Source organism: Coffea arabica, chromosome 4c (assembly GCF_036785885.1).
Source record: "Coffea arabica cultivar ET-39 chromosome 4c, Coffea Arabica ET-39 HiFi, whole genome shotgun sequence".
NCBI classification, from domain to species: Eukaryota; Viridiplantae; Streptophyta; class Magnoliopsida; order Gentianales; family Rubiaceae; genus Coffea; species Coffea arabica.
The window spans coordinates 8,177,698-8,194,446 of record NC_092316.1 but is presented as its reverse complement, the minus strand read 5'-3'; the positions used below and the strand labels follow the sequence as shown (position 1 = coordinate 8,194,446).

At 37.7% G+C, this 16,749-nt stretch overlaps 2 protein-coding genes and 1 pseudogene across 2 annotated transcripts; 2 read left to right on the top strand and 1 right to left on the bottom strand.

The window, feature by feature from the left end:
• The first annotated feature begins 6,312 nt into the window (after nt 1–6,312).
• Nucleotides 6,313–6,660, top strand: LOC140004659 (uncharacterized). Its single transcript, XM_072044787.1, has one exon. The coding sequence runs from the start codon at nt 6,313–6,315 to the stop codon at nt 6,658–6,660; it is 348 nt and encodes a 115-aa protein (XP_071900888.1).
• A 1,916-nt stretch (nt 6,661–8,576) lies between these two features.
• On the top strand, nt 8,577–10,917 carry LOC140005227 (calmodulin). The gene is made up of 4 exons (XM_072045858.1): nt 8,577–8,766; nt 9,683–9,840; nt 10,393–10,473; nt 10,610–10,917. The coding sequence occupies exons 1-4, from the start codon at nt 8,691–8,693 to the stop codon at nt 10,742–10,744; spliced, it is 450 nt and encodes a 149-aa protein (XP_071901959.1). The 5' UTR covers nt 8,577–8,690; the 3' UTR covers nt 10,745–10,917.
• Nucleotides 10,918–11,675: 758 nt separating this feature from the next.
• On the bottom strand, nt 11,676–13,699 carry LOC140005226 (pentatricopeptide repeat-containing protein At5g43790-like; annotated as a pseudogene).
• Between the last annotated feature and the right edge of the window lie 3,050 nt (nt 13,700–16,749).

The window sequence follows — 16,749 nt, the reverse complement described above, 5'->3', positions numbered from 1 at the left end:
AGGGTTGGGTGGATTGTTGGGTTGTAAGTTTCTTTGTCATGCTTGCACATGGTGGTGCAAACTTTTCTCTTTTCTCCTTTTTTTCTTCTTTTCTTTTTCTCTCATTTTTTAATTTTTCTCTTATCTTTTTCTCTATCCGAAACTCTCTTTTCTCCTTTTCTTTTTCTTTTCTTTTCTCTCATTATTTAATTTTTCTCTTCTATTCTTCTCTATCCTATACTCCCGGACTCCGCAAAGATGCCAAGATTCTATGGCTCCATTTGACAAATGAGTTTTATTAGGTGTTTGTCTAAAATTTTACTATAGAAATTATAAAGTAAAAAAAATTTAAGATGGAAAACTTTTTTTTCCTTTTCTTTTTCTCTTTATCTTTCTCTTTCTTTATCTTTTTTTTTTCCTTTCTTTCATTTTTTTTTTCTTTTCTCTCTTCTTCTTTTCCCTTCCCCTTTCCCCGTCACCACTCCCAACCGGAAGCAGTAGATGCAAAAAAAAATTTCTTTGTCTCTCTCCCTCTCCCTTTGTCCTTCCCCGCCACTGGTTGTGGCGCGATCTGGTCAAGTGACCAGACCGGGCAAAGAGGGGGAGAAGGTGGCCAAGATGGGAAAGGAGGAAGAGGAAGGGGAGGAGAGGGGTGTCAGGAAGCGGAATTGAATTGAGAAGCAAAGGAACGGAAGACGTAAAACTAGAAGCAGAAGGCGTGATCAGAAAGGAAGAAGGACAGACGAAAACGTGATTCTGGAGGCACGTCTTTTCTAGAAAATTCAGTTCATCAACTTGAAGGCAGCAGCTATGGTTGTGCAACAACTTGGATGCAATGGAGGACACGTGTCTTAATGTGATTGTAGCTTTAAGAAGTTAGTTACTGGCTTAACAACATTATATAAAGAGATTTGCTTTTGTAATAGGGCAGCGATTGTTTTGTTAATTGGTCAGATTTGGAATCATTCCAAATCCTCTTCTTCCCCAAGTTTCCTCCCTACTTATTCATCTCCTTGCCTTTTTCCGCCCATTCCTGTAACTTCTCAATTAATATCAATATACAAGTTCGTATTGATTTTTATTGAATTCTTCTTAATTCTGCTGCCATTGAAATCACTGTTAAGCTTACATCAGCAAATTCAACTTGCTTATTTCAATTCATTCTCCTTAGCTCGCCTTGGTACCATTACAGTGGTATCAGAGCTAGCTATGAGCCAACGGGATGACTAAGACTTAGGAAGAAATGTTGAAGAATGATCTAACTGAGTTAAGGAGTGTCATGAGAACATTTGCTAATAAGAATGATGGATTGGAACAGGCTATGAGAACCAAGGAGCACAGGCAGGAGAGTACTGAGAAAACTATTAAAAACTTGGATCAGAAGTATGAAAGTATGATGAGCATGATGGCTCAGATGATGGCCAAATTGAATGACAAAGAAAGAGTAGAAGAAGGAAGCAACTCTGGAGGGAATCAGAAGTTGGACTTGGTTAAAAGGAAATCTGAGAGGACAGAAGGGAAATGAGGATAATCCCTATGTTTGATGAAGATAATCCCAGAAAGTAGGTCAGGAGGGCCAACAAATATTTCCAGATCCAAGGGGTGGAGGAAGAGCTGAAGTCTGACTTGGCTCAGCTGCACTTCAGGGGCAAAGTAGACATATGGTTCCATGGAATGTATCACAGGAGAGATGTGGTTGCCTGGGATGAACTGTCTATGGCAGTGTGTGAGAGATTTGGAGGAGAGACACAGGAGGAGACCATAGAAGAGTTCAATAAACTGACACAGATTGGGAATATAGCTCACTGCCTGGAGAAATTTGAATTGCTGAAATCACTGGTAGTGTCATTACTTCCTGGTCAACCTGATTCATATTACAAATCATGTGTTCTAAGTGACTTGAAGAGTGAAATTGTAAGTATGGTGAAAATGGCTAGACCTCACACCTTAGCGGATACCATAGAAGCTGCTAAGCTACAGGAAAAGAACTTGAAAGCTATAAGGAAGACACAAAGAGTAATGACTCAGAAATACCCACTTAATTCCAACCCCATGGTGACTAACAAGGTAGAATCCTGCAACACAGATGAGATACAAATGGCCTAATGATATCCTAAGAGCCCTGGAAACGATAATAACAAAGGGAATAGGATAGGAGGTATGACAGCAGATCAATTCGGGAAGATTACCCCCTCAGAATTTAATTACATGAGAGAGAGAGGGTTGTGTTATAAGTGTGCAAAACCATATACCCTATGCCATGTTTGCAAACAAGGCCAAATTCAATATATCTTGGAGAATGAGCAGACTGAATTAGTTAAGGTTACTGAAGGAGTAAGAGATGAAGGTGAAGAGTTCTGTGATTACATTGAACGAGAGATCAGTAATGAGAAAATAAAGATATCAATCCACATCCTGGCTGGAGGAAGTGGACACAAAACATTCAAGCTTAAAGGATCACTTGAAGTCAAAGAGGTTCTAATATTAGTGGACAGTGATAGCACAAATTATTTCTTGGATGAAAGACTAGCTACATACTTACAGTTACAGGTATCAGGAGCTCCACTGATAGTTAGAGTAGCTAATGGGGAAAGACTAGAGTCCAGGCAGCTTAGCAAGCCCTTGAAATGGAAGGTACAAGGGTACGAGTTCCAGCATACCCTCAACACTTTGAAGTTAGGAAGTTGTGATATGGTGTTGGGGGTTGATTGGCTAGCCAGATACAGCCCCATTGAATTTGATTTTAATAAACTGAGCATGAAGTTTCGCAAATGAAAGGAAATAGTGGAATTAAAAGGAGAATCTAGGGACCTGAAGCTTACATCTATCAAAGGAAGCAAATTAGCCAAGTGGAAGAGGAAACAGGTGTATGGAGTTACTGCCTACCTAACCATGGTAGAGGAAGACCAGATAAGACAGGAAGAGATCCCAATAGACTTGGAAGAGATTTAAAATCAGTTCAGGGATGTATTTGCTAAACCACAAAACCCCTCTTATAAGTCATGACCATGGAATTCTCTTGAAGGAAAGAGCCAAACCTTTCCAGATCAGATCTTACAGATGTCCTTATGTACAAAAATCTGAGATTGAGAGACTGGTGAGAGAGATGTTATAGATGGGATTATTCAACCTAGCAACAGCTCATTTGCTTCTCCTGTGCTGCTGGTCAAAAAAAAGGATGGAAGTTGGAGGTTCTATGTAGATTACAGATAGCTTAATGAACTCATAGTGAATGATGAGTTTCCAATGCTTCTGATTGATGAACTAATTGATGAGTTACATGGATCTAAGTACTTTACTAAGATTGACCCAAGGGTAGGTTATCACTATATTAGGGTCAAAGTTGAAGACATATATAAGACTGCATTCAGGACTCAATAGGGACTATATAAATTCAAGGTTATGCTATTCGGACTGACTAATTCTCCTGCTACATTTCAAAAGCTTAATGAACCAGGTTTTCAAGGAGTAGTTGAGGAAGTATGTCATAATGTTCTTTGATGACATTTTAGTTTATAGCGCTACAATAGGGGATCATCTCCAACATGTAACAAAAGTTCTGGACCTACTAAGGCAACACCAATTATATGCTAAGAAGAGTAAGGGCCTGTTTGGAATCGAGTTTTTTACCCAAGTTTTTTATCTACTAGTTTTTTAACAACTTTACCTACAGTAACCCAAAAAAACTTATCAATTTTTTTAATCTACATACTTCAAAATATCTAATACACAAAAAACTTCCTTTTTTCTTCTTCTTTCTCCCCCATCCTGATCCACCGCACCTTCATCGCTAGCCATCACCTCCGCCACCGGTTTCGGCGCCGGTCACCTATTCTGGCGTCAGCCTTCCTTTTTTTTTTTCCCTTTCTCCCTCTCTCTCTCCCCCTCCTCTTTGACCGATCTGTAACTTCTGCACATCTCTTCAAGAGATAGGATTCCGGTTTCTGTATCTTTCTTTCTCCCATCTTTCTTATCGACGTTCGGCCTCAACCCACCTCGCCCATGCTTATACTGCTTACCCATCTCAGAAACACCATAGCTTCCCTCAAGTGCTGGAAGGCGTCCCTCCAAGCGTAGCAAACCAGCGACGCAGTCCGTAAATTGGACAGCGAGAAAGATGCGGCAATTTTCTGCACTAATTCAAAAGGGAGCAAAGAGTAATCATATTGCTGATGCTTAAGGTTGTTGGGGACATGGGTTTTCGACGAGAAAGAGGTAGAATTCCTCGTAGGCCCTGAGGTACTGGATTTGGAGGAAGAGTGGTGGTGGTGGCGGCGGTGGCAGTGATCGGATTCTTTTCTGGTAAAAGGCAGCGCGGTAAAGTGGGAGTGTCTGATTTGGAAGGCCATGTTTTCTGCTTTATTTGTAATGGTGGACGGCAGAAGGAGATGCAGTAGCCGGCTACGTAAAGTCCGAGGGAAAAAAAAAGAAAAAGAAAAAATGAAAGCGAAAAAGAAAAGGAAAAAAAAATTTTCATCTTAAAAAATTTTTTCAAAAACTTCTACAATGCATTACAATAAAGTTTTAGACAAACTTTCAAAAAACTCAAGTTCCAAACGGGGCCTAAGTGTTATTTTGCATAAACTTAGATTGAATACCTAGGCCACATAATCACTAATGAGGGAGTGCAGGCAGACCCTAAGAAAATTAAAGGTATGGTGAACTGGCCAAAACCTGAAAATATGAAACTGAAGGGATTTCTGGGATCAACTAAATATTATAGGAAATTTGTGAAGGGATATGGATCCATTGCCAAACCCCTTACATCACTACTGAAGAAAGGAGGATTCCATTGGAGTGAAGAGGCTGAGAAGGCATTTCAGAGGCTAAAGATGGCTATGTGCAGCATACCTATACTCGTCTTGCCAGATTTTGATAAACCTTTCATTATAGAATCTGATGCTTGCTATGTAGGGATAAGAGCTGAACTTATGTAAGAAAGGAGCCCTATAGCATGCTTAAGTCAAAATTTGGGGACAAAGAATCTGGGACTATCCATCTATAAAAAAGAGCTGCTGATACTAGTTACTGCAGTCACCAAGTGGAGGCACTACTTGGAGGGTCACCATTTCATTATCAGAATAGATCACCAGAGCCTCAAGTATTTGTTAGAGCAGAGAGTTACCATTCCACTCCAACAGAAATGGCTCACTAAGTTGTTGGGGTTAAGTTATGAAATTCAGTATAAAAAGGGAAGGGAAAATGTTGTTGCAGATGCACTATCCAGGAGAACCAGCAAGGAAGAGGGAGAGTATGCAGAGATGACCAGTGTTATCCCTGAATGGGTAAGAGAGGTGATGGAAAGTTACCAAGGAGATGAGAGGATACAGGAGATGATCAAGGAACTGGTACTCACACCTGGTTCCCTACTGGACTACTCTTACCAGGATATAATAGTTAGATATAAAGGAAGAGTGGTGGTGGGGAAGGAAGGAGGAATTAGGAGGAAAATCATTACTGCCATCCATAACTCTCAGCTAGGAGGACATTCTGGGGTACAAACTAGTTACCTGAGAGCCAAACAGCTATTTCACTGGCCAAGAATGTACAAGAATATCAAGGGTACAGTGTTGTAGTGTGATACTTGTAGGAAGTACAGGGATGAGCATACTACTATCCTAGTCTCCTGCAACCCTTACCCATATCTCAGTACTCATGGAGTTATGTCACTATGGACTTTATTGAAGGGCTTCTTACTTCAGAAAGAGGAGACGCTATCACGGTAACGGTGGACAGGTTCACAAAATATGCCCATTTTACTAGCGTAACAGATTCTTTTGATGCCCCAATAGTAGCCAGGGTCTTCCTAGATTAGGTCTGCAAGCTGCATGGTATGCCATTAAGCATGCTATCTGACAGGGACAAGATTTTCACTAGCCAATTTTGGATAGAACTATTCACACTGTTAGGAACTGAACTATGTCTAAGCACTACATATCACCCTTAGACTGATGGACAATCTGAGAGGGTGAAACAGGTGTTGAAAATGTACCTAAGGTACATGACTCATCTGGAACCAAAGAGGTGGAATGCATGGCTATCTCTCGCAAAGTGGTGGTATAGCACCACTTATCATACTGCCACGTTGAAGCTCTGTATGGAATAAAACCCCTCCTCCCAGTTGGCCTTAGGTTTATACTTATACTCTAAGGTAGCCACTGTTGTAGATCATTTGAAGGATAGGCAGAGGATAGATGAGCTGCTCAAGAAGAATCTGGAGGAAGCAAGAAACAGAATGAAAGTATATGCAGACAAAGAAGATCTGACAGAGAATTTGAGGTTGATGATTGGGTATAGCTTAGGCTACAACCTTACAGACAAAACTTGGTGGAAATGAGGGGCAACTCTAAGTTAGCAGCCAAGTACTTTGGACCTTATCAGGTAATACATAGGATAGGAAAGGTGGCCTACAAACTCCAATTACCAGCACAATCAAGGATACACCCAGTCTTTCATGTTTTCGCTATTAAAGAAGAAGGTGGGACAGAAGGTAGTTCCAATACTTCAACTGCCAGGCACTTGAGGATAGAGCTATTAGTTGTGCTAGATAGAAGAATTGTTAAGACGAAGAATGTAGCAGCAGTGCAGTGGCTCGTGCAATTGTGGGGAGCTTCTCCTGCAGAAGCTACGTGGGAAGATACAGAGGATATTGAACAAAGATTCCTTGAATTTCAATCTTGAGGGCAAGATTATTTGGAAGGGGGAGCTATTATCATGAAGCGGAATTGAACTGAGAAGCAAAGGAACGGAAGGTATGAACCTAGAAGTAAAAGGCGTGATCAGAAAGGAAGTAGGAGAGACGAAAACGTGATTTTGGAAGCACGCCTTTTCTGGGAAATTCAGTTCATCAACGTGAAGGCAACAGCTGTGGTCGTGCAACAGTTTAAATGCAATGGAGGACACGTGTCTTAATGGGATTGTAGCTTTTAGAAGTTAGTCACTGGCTTAATAGCTTTATATAAAGAGATTTGCTTTTGTAATAGGGCAACGATTGTTTTGTTAATTAGTCAAATTTAGTCATTCCAAATCTTCTTTTTCCCCAAGTTTCCTCCCTTCTTAATCATCTCCTTGCCTTTTCCCACCCATTCCAGTAACTTATCAATTAATATCAATATACAAGTTTGTATTAATTTTTATTGAATTCTTGTTAATTCTGCTGCCATAGAAATCACTGTTAAGTTTACATCAGCAAATTCAGCTTGCTTATTTCGATTCATTCTCCTTAGCTCAGCTTGGTACTATTACAAGGGGAAGCGGAAGAGAGAGAAATGGGGAGAGAAAAAGCAAAAGTAAAAAAAAAAAAGAAAGGACAAAAGAAAGGAGAGGGAATTTTTTTTTGACCGGTAGCAGAGGTAGTGGTGAGTTGAGGTGGAAGGAAAAAAGAAAGGAAGGGAAATTTTTTTTTTTTTGTGTGTTTTGGATATTTTGAAGTGTGTTGATGAAAAATTTTAAGAAATTTTTTAGAAGTGCTGTAGGTAAAGTTGGTGAAAAATTAGTACTAGACAAGCTTGAATAAAATAACGATGGAATTTAAATACAATTGAGTTCCTTGACACTAATAAATATACACGTCTTGTTCAAATGCTTGACGTTGTTGTACTCGAACAATATGATCGTGTATCATACGGTTGCACTTAATGGGTAGTGGAGAATCTCAGGACAAAAGAATCCGAAGTCAACCTCATGTTATATGTGAACAAAACCTTCATTGCAAGGAAAGTACAAAAGGAAACTCAGTGGTCAATAGCAGTTGTATAAGCAAGTTTAACCGAATCGAATACTCTTATTTGTTCGTTTTAATAAATTTGTAATCATATGCTTTAAAAAAAATAAATTTGTAATCATGTCAAATCTTAATTCACTAATTTATTGGGCTGAACTAAAATGAGTTTTTATTGAGTCAAACTCAACTTGTTTGAATTTTTATACTTGTTTTTCTTTTTTTGATATGCGAGAGGTTATCTGAGCTCTTGCTTATAATCTTTCTAATTTATCACCCAATCCAATCTTTACTCGAAAATTTTTTATACTTAATGAATCAAAACTAAGCTCCGTCTAAAATTTTATTGGTCATAAGATTTTCATGTTTGATTTGATTATTTTTTGAACAAAACTCGACAGCTCTTATGAAATCTAACTCAATTTGAATACAGAATAATTTGATTAATTGCTAATGTGGTCCAGAGTTTTGTACATTTCTCATATAATCCATTCAATTTTAGACCGACATGCTCCTTTGAAAAACTTTTCTTAATAGTAAAATATATACCGATTAGAAAAGTAATTTTCTTACTACCGACAAAAAAATTCGGGATGTTGCTGACTGGACTTTCCATAATATGGGTCCCACGATGATCATATCTACGAGGTTCCAGCCTCGAACCCTGACGAGATCCAATCTAATCAAAAAAAAAAAAAAAAAAAAATTTTTTTAAAGGTATAAAAAACCAAAACCGTAAAACTGTAGTAACAGCTGGAATACTATTATTTTATCTAAAAATATATTTTTACTCGGTCAATAATAATCGTGGACCCCACAAAACACGTCGAAAATTTACGGCACCCCGAACCCCTATATCAACGGCACAAGAAAGAAGAACACTAGACTACTGTCAACAAAGTCTTTTTTCCTCTTCTCTTCGTTTTCTTTTTCTTTAGGGTTTCTGTTTTTTCAATTTTACAGAAAAAGAGAAGAAAAAGAATTTGCGAAAATGGCAGAGCAGTTGACGGAGGAGCAGATCGCCGAGTTCAAGGAAGCTTTCAGCCTCTTTGATAAGGATGGCGATGGTATTATTTATTCTCTCCTTCGTCTTCTGATTCTTTTTCCTCTTTTTTTTCGAGGTTTTTTTTTATTTTTTTTCTATTTTTTAGCGTGGTTATTTTTGTGAATATTGGTTGTTTTGACGTTTATTTGGTGAGAGCGGATCTGTGATTTGCCTTTTTGTTTGCTCTGAGCTTTTAGGTTATGAAATTTTTTTTATCGGTGATTATATTGAAATATGACGGAAATGACATTTACTAATGTTTTTAACTTGTCGCGATTGGTTGATCGGAGGGAAAAAAGAGTAGTTTAATTGAAAAGTTTGGTGGAATTTGTATTTTAGTTATGTTCATTCTTTAAACTTTTTGGCCCGTGTGAAAATAGAAGTGATATATCTTTTTCACTGTCCAGCATTTTTTTTTAATTATCTATTTACCCGATGTTTATTATGTGAAAAATCTATGTAGGAGAAATGAATTGTACTGTGATTTAAGTGGCAAAATGTGTGGAACATGGTCCGCGAAAATTGGGTGTTGGCTGGTTAATTACGTTACCGGATCTTTGCTTTGGCCTTGGCTTTTCCTTTGTCCCCTTTGGGTGTCTTTCAGTGGCTATCTCTGGTTTTGAATTTTTTTTCCCTGTCAACGATTGTTAGAAATGGATGGAAAATGATGCTTTTTTTTTCCCGAGGTTTTTGGGAATCAAAGTAAAATTGTTCGTGTTAGTTATGTGCGGTGCATCCTTTCGCAACCTGTTGTCTGTTAGACTTTCATTTTCTTTCTCTTTTTTTTTGGTGGATTTTGATGATTTTCAATTACATAGTGGATTTCTTTTATTTTGTTGTCGGAGAACGTGTTGGTTATATACATGAGAAGGTCAGAGAGTATTACGCTTAATTTGGTTTTTAGATCTAATGAAAACCTCCAATTCTTGTCAACGAAGGCTGCATCACTACAAAGGAATTGGGAACTGTAATGAGGTCACTGGGGCAGAATCCCACTGAAGCTGAGCTGCAGGATATGATCAATGAGGTTGATGCTGATCAAAATGGAACCATTGATTTCCCTGAGTTCTTGAATCTCATGGCGCGTAAAATGAAAGTAAGCATAGTCTAATATCTGGTATATGTGTTGCAATCCTAATGGTTTAGGGAATGCTAGACAATTTCGCGTGCTGGGTCTGTTTCTAAGTGTGTTATTGTCTTGGTTTCATTAAACTGAGGTAGCTCATCATTTTTATTGAGAGCTTGGTTGTATCAATGCATTTCTTACAGGCTTACACTGTCTTCATCAATTATTTAAGCATTCTTCCTACTTTTTTACATCAGGAATGATATAGCTGCTTCTATCATAAGCTAGGTTGATCAGGGAGCTAACCCTTGCTCATAATGCATTTCTTGAGGATTTTTAAGTGATATGAATTAATCATTCCTATTTTAGTGCAAGCATTGCATTATACTGGTGCAAAAGTGGTGGAGGGGGCTGAGCTCTTTGTTTTTTTTTTCTCCCCTTTTTTGTGACAAATTCTTGTGGCCATAGACTCCTGAATTATATCCTTTTCCTTTCATGAGATACCATTAACTTCTCCTGCTTTAATGGAGATGCAGCAATCTGTACTTAACACACCTTTAATTGCGATTTTTGTCTATGAAGGATACTGATTCTGAGGAGGAACTCAAGGAAGCTTTCAAGGTTTTTGATAAGGATCAAAATGGCTTCATCTCGGCTGCTGAGGTATCAACAGTTTTATAGTGTTGTTGAATTGTTTTGGGCATTGTTTTCTTGTGTCTGCTGCTCATTAATGGTCTTTCACAATGCAAGATTTCATTTCTCATCATGTTGATACTCATTTGTATGGAAATATTTTCAGCTTCGTCATGTGATGACAAACCTTGGGGAGAAGTTGACTGATGAAGAAGTTGATGAGATGATCAGGGAAGCGGATGTGGATGGTGATGGTCAGGTTAACTATGAGGAATTTGTGAGGATGATGCTTGCCAAGTAGTGTGATTGTTTGGGAGTTTCCAGTTAATGTAGTTTTAGTAATACAGTCTCACCTTGTGATCTAGACGAAGATGTTTCTTCTTTACTTTTCCAAACTTGAGCATATTTGCCTTGGTTTATCAAGGCTTGACGATCACTGAGTTGAATGTAGACCCTTTTGCCCTTGTTTGTATAGCTCTAATTTCAAAAGCTGAACCAGTTGCTCTTGACCGGGTTACTAGTATAGCGTCATGCTGCTCAAGTAAAGCGCAGAAAAGCAAATAGATATGCTACTTCCTTGTGCTTGCTCATCCCCTTGGTTGGTCGCCCATTATCTTTCTTATTACGTTTGATTTCAACTGAGAGAAGGAAGTTGGAATTCCCACCGCTGGCCTCCGCTTGAACGAACGAACCTTCTTTGATACAATCTCTCTTTGAGCTGCCCGGTGCAAACTAGTAGAGTTGAACTAGCCATCGTTGATTGGGTGCGTTGGATGCTTAAGCTTCTTCAACCTTTCTTCGATTGGCATTCTTATCAACACGTTTTGTTTTGTAAATTTTTCTGTCACACCATTTGATCATTTTTTACATTTTGATCTTTCCATCTTCGATGCCTCAATCTTGAAAACAGCCCTCTGCTTCATATCATAATCACCTCAGTACTTGAGACCTCGCTGTCTCACAAACCACCTCATGCCCACGGATTGAAGGCACATCTTCCTCGTAACCCAGTTCGAAATGCTTTATTACTTGTCCATGAGTGCAGAGAGGACTGAGACGGTGTCATGAAAATGGTTTCAAAGGAGGCATTATGGTTGAAATGCTAGAGATGGCTCATATTCTTGGTAATCAACTGCTTGGGACTTTGGCTTCGAAATCTGAAAAGTGCATTGAATCATGCCTTGATATTGGAAAATCTCTTGAACGGTTGTCAAGATCATTATGCGTGCTCGTCAAAGAGAGAGACAGGCGTGATTATGATGATTCTTGGGATAATTCCAGCCACTGAAATAAAGGATTAATAGAGAGAGTGATTTTACCATCGAGAGATCAAGTTACCAATAGTCCAAACATGAACAGGTCCCTTCCCTGAAATGGTGAAATCTACTTCTGTCCCTTACTATAAGCTCTCTTCCATATATCCTTGAAATAAGTTTTGTAATATCATGACAATCACCACATACTCGAAGATTCTTGGGATAATTCTAATAGGTGAATCAGAACGACATTCCATAAGAGCAAAAGCAATAGCTAACCTTTCACTATGATATGGAAGATGATCTTCCTTCTCTTCCTCTTCAATGTCAAACAACACTTCCCTGGTTCTTGGCTTATAACCATGCTCCTTTAGCCTACCATTCATATCGTCTAGCTTCAAATATCTCTTTCGCTTTTGGATGTGTTTTGTCACCACTAGAAAACTCGTGCATTTCTCCATCAATCTCAAGGACACTGGTTCCTGGCATTTTATTTATCCCAAACTCTTTCATCAACTTCCTGACATTCTTCACATCATCCCATCTATTCATGCTGGCATAAATGTTTGAAAGGAGAACATAATTCCCGCTAGTTTCGGGCTCTAGTTGTATCAAACACTTCAAGGCAACTTTCCCCACCTGTATGTTCCCGTGAACTCTAGCTGCCCCGAGTAAAGACCTCCATAAGACAGCAGTAGGCTTCATGGGCATGGCATGAATCGTTTCCTCAGCCTCCGCAACACAACCTGCTCGGCCCAAGATATCCACTAGGCAACCATAATGTTCGAGCTTAGGGGCAATCCCATAATCTCTGTGCATTGCGTAAAAGTATTTGCACCCCTGATCCACCAATCCCAAATGCGAGCAAGCAAACATTACAACCAAAAGTGTGACATCATCCGGAACTAACCCCTCCAGGGCCATCTTCTCAAACAATTCGAGCGCCTCTCGACCATGACCATGAACTGCAAGCCCTCTAATCATAGCATTATAACAAAACGTGTCCCTCTCGGGCAATTCATCAAACAACTGGTAAGCCAACTTGAGACGCCCACAATTTGAATACATGTTGATCAATGCAGAGCCAAGATAAATATTAAGCCCAAGTTTCTTTCTAACTACATAACCATGAGCCCACATTCCTTGACTAAGTGCGCCTAAATCAGCACAAGCACTAATCAAAGCCACAAGGGTCACTTCATTAGGTTGAATTGAACACTTCTGCATTTCACTGAACAAATGCAATACTTCTAGCCAGAGACCCGTGCTATCACAAAAACTATCCGCATGGGCATCAAAATTTACACTACAATTAGTTGCATAAGCTGACAGTATAGAGTTCCACACAGCCAAATCAGGCTGAATAGTCTGATAAAAAAGATATCTGGCAATACCAATTTTTCCACAGCTTGAATAAAAATTAAGCAATGAGGCTTGAACAAATTGATCATAGGGTGGTTCTAGAAATTTTAGGACGTGGGCATGCAAGGCTTTTCCATGTTGGAACCATAGTTGAGCTCCACAGGCCTTAAAAAGAGATGGGTATGTATAATTATTGGGTTTTGCAGAGCTAGTCATATTATTACTAAAAATTCGGTTGTACAGTGATAATGCATCATGGGTTTTGCCTTTCCTGGTATAGCATGAAATGAGGATGTTGTACAGGAAAATTGTTGGGTTTTTGACTTGGTTGAAGATGGTTTCTGCATAAGATATGTTGGTGGTGATGGAGGAGGAAACAAGGATGATGCGGCTTAAAGGGTAGGTGTGGAGGATGAGGCCTGTTGTGATCATCTGGGCATGAATTTGCAACAACGAATTTAAGGTTTTGCATCCATACAAGAGTTGGAGAATTGGGTGATTTTTCAAGGGGGTATTCATGTGATGGTAGTTAACGATGAAATGATAGGATTGTTGCTTTTGTTTCCAACATTATTTCCTTTTTCTAGGAAGAGATTTTCTTCTCCTGGCTTCTGCTGCTTGCAATCTTGTTCTCGGCATGTTAATATGGAACGGACTAGTTTCTAAACTATTTCTGAGGTGAGGACTCAGGGTTTATGCTGTAGAATTCAATTTGTCCTGACTGATGGTCTCTTCCATTTAACCGACTTGGGCTTTCAATCCGGTTGGTACGAATTTAGTGTGTACGAACTTTTGCTCATTGTAAGGTCAATAATTGGAGGATTTGCCCTTACAAGGCAACAAAAAAAATTTTTTGTAGCACATTTTTTAATAACATTTTTACTTCTTATGCACTAAATTGTTATAGTACATTTTTTTTTCTATAAAAACTGTTAAAAATAGCAATTTAATTGGATTGGGAGGAAAAGGGACAAAAAGCTAGTATATTTGTTGTGGAAATGAAATTCAATTTGTAAGATTTGGAAGGGTACAAAGATCATGATTCATGAGGGGGTATCAAAGTTAATTTTACCAAAATCTATTATTTGGTAAACTAGTATAGAAATCACCTAATGTACATGGAAATGTTGGATTTCATCTCCTACGATTCTCACTTATGACATAGCTGTTAGAAATTCATTCCAATTCCATACCGAAGACAGATAAGAGGGAATGACAGAACTCCACGCATATGGATATAGTGCTGCTTATGATTCCGATTCCAGAAGGCGAACCAAACACCTTAATTTCAATTGTGATTCAATTCAAGTTGGCTCAGCCGGGGAAAAGGCCAAAAATGTTAGTAAATTTAAATTTTATAGCAATGGGAATAGTAGTCAATGCCAAATTGTTCACCTTGAAAAAGTACAACAATAGTTGATTGATGTCCTTGCTTATAAAATGTTTGTGGTTCTTGATTTGAGTTAAAAAATGTTCTTGTGGTATTTTTAACTGAATTTTGAAAGATGAAAGTAAATATCTTTGTGAGCTATGAGGACCATTTTATTATTACCAGCTAGACCAGTCGAGTAAGAGCTTATTCAAGCTTGAATTAAGTGACCCGATTGACAGCCCGAATATTGATGGAATATTGCATGCTAGACTTTTTACCTTTGGTAAAGAAAGAAGAAAAGAGTTAAAAGAATGATACGTGAATTGCATGTGTTACTGTTACCTGGAGAGTCGCAACACATGGACTCCACTTAAGCGTGCGGTCTGGTCTCCAAAGGAAATCAACTGCTAAAATTTCCCAACTTTCCAGTTTGGTCAAATTGAAATTAATTCAATCAAACAATTATAACCAATTGGTGCTTTTCTGAAACGAAGAATTGTAAGCAATAAATTCATCAATACCATTTGACTCATTGTTTTAGCAGAATTACCGAAGAGGAAATCACGCATGAGTTGCACGCGACAATGAGAGTGCTATTCGTTTACAGTGAAGACAACTGAAATAATTTTGTGTGCGCTATTCGCTATAGTACTTTTTGTTTTTAAACGGGTCCCAAAAAAAAAAACAAAATCTATCCAAACAGAGTTGTGGATAGGATGTCCTCTCTAATCTCTATCTAGGGAAAATTGAGAATTCTCCATTAAGTACTTACTTAATGACAACAAAATTGCAAAATTTCATGTTTATTAAGACAAGTCTCCATTAGGTCTATTTCAGATATCTGTAGTTGGAGTTCTTCTCCACCGCCTTTTCTTTCTTCTCGGCGGACTTATCCTCGTCTTAATGAATTTCTCTAGTTTTCTATCAAAAGAAAAAAAAAAAAAAAAAAGACAATTACGTGCTAGAGTTGAAATCAAATAAGGGAAGACCATTTTGATGTTTACTGGTCATTTTGTGCTTTTGAGCTTTTTGTTTGACAGAGAAAGATGATGGAATTCATAGCAACTTTTGAATCAGCTTGATATTATTGCTCATGTTATCTTTCCATGGAATTATACTTGGCAAATTCTCAAGTGCGGATGAGGGTGACATGTGTCGATTAATATCCAAAATTAAAAAAATTGGGAATATCAATAAGTATAGAATTAATGTTATACACAGTGTCAGTGTAAAGATTTTTTACACTAACAAATATAAATATAGTACACATGAATAAAAAGTGAATTTAAAATTTGAATGGTAATGATGTGTACGTTATTCATCTAAACCCGATGTTAAAGAAAAAAAAAAAAAGCTTTACACAGACAGACAGTGTATTAAAATTAATCCCAAAAGTATAATATTAGTATTTATTAAGGGTAGATTAATTTAGGGTGCTTATGCAGAGAATGATGCTTGATCTTATACATTATTGTTGAATTCAGCACTATGTAGAACCCTTATAATTGATCATTATCCAGGAGCCAATGAATGAAACATAAGGAAACCAACAATATATCTGTGCGCAATCAACTACAGACTTTTGTCAGTTTCCTTTATCTCTTACAACGATATCTTGAGAGTATGATTAGTTTTGCTTGCTCAATGTATTCATTGACTGGATAAGTAATATAGAGAGAAGAACTCAGAAGTACTAAAACCATTTTTACCAGTGGTGAAGTCAGGACTTTTGTTCATGGATTCTAATAATATTAGTTTAATCTTACAAGATATTGTTTTGTAAATTTTTGAAACAACTAAATATTTGTTATAATCATTTTTGAAGAAATTGTTATAAAAATACACCAATTTATTCAATAATAAATATTACAAAAATAAAAAGATTCTTTTGCTTGTGATATCTATCGTTTACCACTCATCTAATGGTATAAAATGTTATAGTAACTAAAATTATATAGAAGAATACAAAATTAAAATTCTAATATATGCAGTAGGCGAATAAAATCACCATCAAATGAATATTCTCCTTTACTTGTAATTCATGTGGTAGAATATTAGGAAAAGTTCGGTAAGTAAATAACATTTATTAGAAAGGAAAAAGTAGTAGCCTGTCATATATTTAAGTTCAATATTTCATGGTGGAAATGGTGAGAGCAGTTGAAAAGAATTTCAACACTTATGGGGGGCAATCTTGGGGTTAGAGAGAATATCATCAAAATTTAAGAGGGTCAAGAGTGGGGCAATGCTAAAAAATTTAAAATTTTTATAAGTTATGCTATAGTTTCTAAAAAAAAAATTGAGAGGGTGCATTACTGA

Coding starts and splice junctions, on each gene's coding strand:
- LOC140005227 (XM_072045858.1), top strand. CDS start 8,691: ATGGCAGAGCAGTTGACGGAGGAGCAGATCGCCGAGTTCAAGGAAGCT. Junction 8,767..9,682: donor CTTTGATAAGGATGGCGATG/GTATTATTTATT, acceptor TTGTCAACGAAG/GCTGCATCACTACAAAGGAA. Junction 10,474..10,609: donor GCTTCATCTCGGCTGCTGAG/GTATCAACAGTT, acceptor AAATATTTTCAG/CTTCGTCATGTGATGACAAA.
- LOC140004659 (XM_072044787.1), top strand. CDS start 6,313: ATGAGGGGCAACTCTAAGTTAGCAGCCAAGTACTTTGGACCTTATCAG.